The sequence below is a fragment of the Leuresthes tenuis genome, unplaced genomic scaffold (assembly GCF_036924035.1).
Source record: "Leuresthes tenuis unplaced genomic scaffold, fLeuTen1.0.hap1 SCAF_16, whole genome shotgun sequence".
Lineage (NCBI taxonomy): Eukaryota > Metazoa > Chordata > Actinopteri > Atheriniformes > Atherinopsidae > Leuresthes > Leuresthes tenuis.
Genome location: NW_027325370.1, coordinates 23,680,039 through 23,686,180, shown reverse-complemented (window position 1 = coordinate 23,686,180; position 6,142 = coordinate 23,680,039). Strand labels below are relative to the sequence as shown.

At 44.4% G+C, this 6,142-nt stretch overlaps 1 protein-coding gene across 1 annotated transcript; it reads left to right on the top strand.

Moving 5' to 3' along the window:
* The first annotated feature begins 725 nt into the window (after positions 1-725).
* On the top strand, positions 726-5,407 carry rad21l1 (RAD21 cohesin complex component like 1). The gene is made up of 13 exons (XM_072367876.1): positions 726-872; positions 976-1,105; positions 1,546-1,645; positions 1,857-1,960; positions 2,159-2,266; positions 2,655-2,756; positions 2,843-2,950; positions 3,106-3,335; positions 3,455-3,536; positions 3,935-4,077; positions 4,165-4,275; positions 4,507-4,581; positions 5,225-5,407. The coding sequence occupies exons 1-13, from the start codon at positions 726-728 to the stop codon at positions 5,405-5,407; spliced, it is 1,623 nt and encodes a 540-aa protein (XP_072223977.1).
* The last annotated feature ends 735 nt before the right edge of the window (positions 5,408-6,142 follow it).

Genomic DNA, 6,142 nt, shown 5'->3' with positions numbered 1-6,142 from the left:
TAAGATATGATGGAGCTCGGTCATTAAGAACTTTATAAGTGAGAAGAAGAATCTTAAATTCTATTCTGAATTTAACAGGGAGCCAATGAAGAGAAGCTAAAACTGGAGAAACATGATCTCTCCTGTTAGTTCTCATCAGAACTCTGGCTGCAGCATTTTGGATCAGCTGGAGGCTTTTCAGAGAATATGTGGGACAGCCCAATAATAAGGAATTACAGTAGTCATTTTACTTTACGTCGGAGTCCACAATAGTTTACAAACCTGCCGTTTTGTCGCTTTCATGTGTTACTGTATCTTATTAGCAAACTGTTCGCAATACTTTTCGACGGAAGTGGTTGCTTGGTTACCGGGTACGCCTCGTGCTAATGCGCACGTTAAGACTGTCAAAGCTCGGTGAATTCAAAGTTAAGGTAGGCCATTCTGCTGCTGTCGGACAAGTTCTGTAGTATATAATTATTATAAACAACAGTCTGTGCTTTTATCTCAACTGTGAACCGCATCACACGTTTTGCCGCCATGTTTTCGCCTGTAAACCTGACCGCAGAGTAGTTACGCGGTGACCGCTAACGTTAGCTGGCCTAAGGGCACAAGCTTAAACTTTGTTAGTGCTAACAACACACTGGATAAATACCTGCTTTCGCTCCGTTGTCAGCTAAATTAACATTACCAAGGTTGGCATAACGAACATTGATTTGCTTGCCACAGGTGACAATTATCTTACCAGCATGCTGTTCTACACGCAACTCTTTACGTCCAAACGGGGGCCTTTAGCCAAAATTTGGCTGGCAGCGCACTGGGAGAGGAAACTAACTAAAGCCCATGTCTTCGAATGTAATTTGGAAACAACCATCAGAGACATAATTTCCCCAAAGGTAAACCTGTTCAAACATCCTCAAATCAACATATTATGTTATAATGGAAAGCGGAGGTGTGAGAGCTGCTTGAGATTTCACTGCGTGCTCTCTTTTTTTAAAGATGAAAATCGGTTTGCGGACATCTGGTCACCTGCTCCTGGGTGTAGTCAAAATCTACTCGAGAAAAGCAAAGTATCTCCTTGTAGACTGCAGTGATGCCTTGGTCAGAATTAAAATGGCATTCAGGCCAGGTAACTGAGACCGTTTTTTCAGTCAGTGTCATGCAGAACTCATTGTTCTTACATTTTTATGCACACAGTTGAATGTTTATTGGTTAGATCAAACTAAATTAGCCTATCACAAACAATAAAGAAGATTCATCTGATCTCCTAAATAGAATCAACACAAAATCTTCCTGATGGGAGCATTTATTACATGTCTTTGCATTAATGTAGGCACAGGTTATTATTTCGGACACATATCAGTGTCCCCTAGTTCATCAGTATACTTGACGTGTTACTTTTTATACCTGTGAAAGTAGCACACAATGTCTTTAATCTTTCTTCTTATTTTCTTTGTTAAACCTGTTCTAAAACGGTTCCTCTTTGTTGAAACTAACTGGCTGCTGTTTCTGCTTTACATATGGTCCATTTTTGTTTTGTTTTTGCACTGTTTCACCTCCATATGCCAGGTCAGACAGATATGCCCGTGGAGGGGCTCGAGGCCACATTCAAAGCAATTACTTTGATTGAGGATTTCACTGCCTTTGATGCTCAGCTGCCACACCCCAGGTGCCATTTTTCCCCTCCTCTCCAACCCATTTCATCCTGTCATTTATAGTTTTATAATCACAATCAGACAGGAAACGGGGCAAACGAAAAGTCAGCGGTTTTGTACTTCCCAGCTGCTCATTATTAAAACACGAGACAGACGTTCAGCTTTGTTTGTTGACATAATTGAATATTCTAATGAACATGTGTTTCCCTCACGCTGGGACGCCAGTGACTTGGATGTAGTGGATCACTTTTCACAAAACCAGAGTCGATCAGAGGAAATAACTCTGAAAGAGGACTTTGGAAATGGCTTCCTGAGCTTTTCAGACATCGGTAAGAACCAGATTGTTTATATGTGCCGCAATTTGATGTGATTGGTTTCATTTTGCGGCGTATAGCTTTTTGTGATAGTTAGTCAGCATCAACTTATTGCAGAGGAGATTTCTTTCATCAGCAGGCGACTGACATTTGAAACTGGTTGTTTTTCTTTTGTTTTTTTCTTCGTTTGTCTTTGCTTCTTCCGATGAGCAGCAGATGAGTCACTTGGCCAATCAACTGCACTGCTGGACAGAAGCTTCGAGAGCTTTGCACAACACGGAGACACATTTGGGGATGAGGATAAAGGATTCGACCTTCTTGGTATTCTGTTTGAATTCATAAGGATCCTTTTTTGTCAAGTTTTAATCCTAAAGACTGTTATTTTAGATAGAAGAAAAAAGTTTAACTTAACTCAGGTTTATACACCAATTCTATCTTGAGGTGGTGAAAACGATCGACTGATGTGTGTGTTAAGCTGATCTCCATCCTGGTCGTTAGTATTGTAACAGTCCATTTACACATAGCCTTGAGAGGAACTGCATCCTTTTAGGTGAATGAAACCCTGAAAAGTCACTGCGCTCATTTATCCATCTTCGAAGATTCCAGTTCTCTACAGACTACTTTCAAACAATAATACGATATTCTCCAAACCTTTTATTTATTTATTTTTTCCTATTTGTCAAAAATGAAATTTTCAATGACTCTATAGATTTTTTGACAAACTCCGGGGATCACGCCCAGTCCACAGATTTCCTCCTAGACGAGCCCCAAAACCAAGAGAGCGCTACACGAACTGATCAACATCAAACGGGTAATAAGATATTACCGCACAGTTGTGTTCATCAGCTGCTTAATGGTGATGTTTTTTTCTTTGATGCTACTCTGTACGTTTTCCAGAAGCTGACCTCACAGGTCCAACAGAGACGCGGACGCCTACTCTAAATGAGACCACCCTGCTTGATAATGAAGAGGTCGCCTTCACCCTGGAACCTGTGGCTATCACTCGTAGGCACAAGCAAATCCAATTTTGGTCCAATAACTCCCAAACTGTCATCAGTGTTTAGAAATATTTATATCGCTATGCGAGGAAAGCCAAAGAAGTCTATTCTGCATCTCGTTGTAAAAGTAGCTTTGTGTAACCCTGCGCTGTTTATCATCAGCCAACTCTGAAAAGAAGATAGGGAACAGGAAACGCAAGCTGGTGGTGGACCAGGCCAAAGAGCTGAGCAACGAATTCATCAGAGAGCAGCTTTCTGACTATTCCGACCTGGTTGCTCCTCTGGACATGGCCCCACCGACTGCAGAGCTCATGCAGTGGAAGGAGGGCGGAAGTACAAACCAGCTGTTTTCACAGCCGTGTTCCACTGTCGTAAATCCACAGATAAAGGAGGTAAAAGCCTTCTTCACAGCCACCAGTGTTATTCTGGCACGTGCAACCGTGCATTTAGGACCCAAAACGCAAGTTATGTCACGTTTGAATATGGACTCCATTGAATGTTTCCTTGGCAGCTTTTTGCCAAGAGTATCTTCCAGGTAAAATGTTACAGTGTTAGAGGAGAAGTTGAAGAAATGCGCCAAGAGGGACACGAAGGTAAGAAGTGTTTGCAAGGCGTGAGTGACGGTGTCTTTAATCCTCTTCTTAAAGGTCCCATGGCATGATTTTCCACGTTTTCTGGCTAATCTGCGGTGTTAAAATGATGCATTTTTTGTCACCTTAAACCTCACCCAAGCTCAAGAAAGAGCTCCCTGAATATATTCAGCATGTTCTACACCCCTCTCACTCGCGTGTCACAGTAAGCGACAGCTTCATGGACAACGGTTTGATTAACGAGGCCCAGCACGATGCAGCTGAAAGTCGAGGCTGTTCCAGCACCGTTTGCCGTAGCAAAGCTAATCGCGACGGTTAAATGACCGGAAACGATCACGCCGTGACCTTTTCAACATATCTCTCGTGTTTTGTTTCGCCTTACCGGCATCATTGTGCCATAGCTCAGAGGGACCTCAGCACCCTCACCACAGACAACGTGAGTGTTGTGGACTCGCCGGTCGCTTCTGAAAAAGCACACAACACTCAGCTGACAGCCCTCGGGCACATGACCGACTTCTGTGAGAAAAATTCCGATGTGGAGCAAGTAAGTATTAGCATGTCCTGTTTTCTGGAGGCAAACTCGTCTTAGTAATTATTTAGACTTCTTTCATCTGTGCCGTGTGTCTGTCAGTGTGAAAGCAGGTCAGAGTTCAGTCATCCAGACCTCCCATCGGAGGACTCCATGTTTGTCCATCCGTCTGTCTTGGAGCGGGACACGCAGTCGACTTCCCTCCACACTCAGGTGCTTATGAGCACACACGGAGACCTTCTCTGCCTTCTTCCACTTTCCACCAACTTTCTGTTTGGCTTAGAAGTGAAATGATGAAGGAAGGATGTCTGAAAACGGCTGTTACAGCACAGCAAGCTTTAGTCTATCGGTGCTTAACAGATGGCTGGTGTTCATTTTCCTGTGCTGCCTTGGCAATATGCCTGGCATCGCTGATTGAAAATATGGTGTGTCTCCAATCTGCAGTCTATGCTGGACAGCCAGGACTTTGAGGAGAGGAGGATAACCAGGCAAGCGCAGAAGCTTCTGAGTGCTCTAAAAGTAAGGCTCTAAAAATAAATGTTCCAACGTTTGAGTCATAAATGTCACCAGCCACCCCATATATTTTATTTTTGTGAAGCCTGTGTGTTCAGAACTGGACTGTGGCCTCCTAGCTGCATTCAACATTTTAAAGTCCACATTTAATGTGATAAGGAAGGGCCGGGGTCAGGGGGGGTGATAGGATCTTTGAATTCTCACGCGCGTGTGTGTGTGTGTGTGTGCGTGTGTATGTATGTGCGTGTGTGTATGTGTGTGTGCGCGTGTGTATGTGTGTGTGCGCGCGTGTGTGTATGTGTGCGCGCGTGTGTGTATGTGTGTGTGCGTGTGTGCGTGTGTGGGTGCGTGCGTGCGTGTGTGTGTGCGTGTGTATGTATGTGCGTGTGTGTATGTGTGTGTATGTGTGTGTGCGCGCGTGTGTGTATGTGTGCGCGCGTGTGTGTATGTGTGTGTGCGTGTGTGTATGTGTGTGTGCGTGTGCGTGTGTGGGTGCGTGCGTGTGTGTGTGCGTGCGTGTGTGTGTGCGTGCGTGCGTGTGTGTGTGCGCGCGCGTGTGTGTGTGTGCGTGTGTGTGTGTGCGTGCGTGTGTGTGTGTGTACGTGTATGTGTGCGTGTGTGTGTGTGTGTGCAGACGTGTCCACAGCAGAGCCAGAGTGGCAGGGACGCCTCGTACAGCCTGAAGACGCTCTGTGAGGGAAGCACGCGCTCACAGGCCGCAGCCACCTTCTTCTGTCTTCTGGTCCTGAAAAAACAGCAAGTCCTCAACCTGCGCCAGAGCGCTCCCTACGGGGACATCGTGGCCACACCTGGACCCAAATTCTACGATTAGTAAAACAGATGTCGGCCTCTTAATTTGTGAATGAGCTGCGGCCCGTTTCTGCTGGACCTGCCTCACGCAGAAGCTTTGTCAGACCCTCACAACTCTGAACATTTTAATCAGCATCTCCTCTCATACATCAGTTCCACACACTCCTGCATGCTCGGTTCGTGTTTTTGCACCCGTTCTTCTTACATTTGTTTGCAGCACAGGACCTCAGAAGTAAAGGAATTTTTGGTGTGTTTTATGAGCAAAGTTGACAGTTGCTTCAAAGCTGATATTTTTGAAAGATTGTTTTTTTTTTACACCTCACGTTTGGACACTTAGTTTACATAATATACCTTGAATCTGTTCAGATTTTAATATGTGTCTGTATATAAATGTGTTGTTTTGTTTTTTCTGTCTAAACCCTGTCATTTGAGTCATTGGTCACTTCTGCACTGCATCGTACTGCAAGAAACTGTCTGCCTGATGTTAAATTATGCAGAATTTCGGCTTAGCAGCTCACACTAGGTGCACCCCAAGATGTTTTTTCTCTGAACGCATAACTTTGCATGGTTTTGAAAGTGGAACTCTGCCTGATTTACACACAAACGGAAATGTCACACTTTCACATGTTTCTGGGGGTCCTTAATGTGAACACAGCTGAGACTTTGGAGTTCCTGCTGCATGTGTTCTCTCTCTGGAATTGTAAATATTTTCCTATGATTTCTTATGTCGCTGTGGATCCTAATGAAATGAATGCAG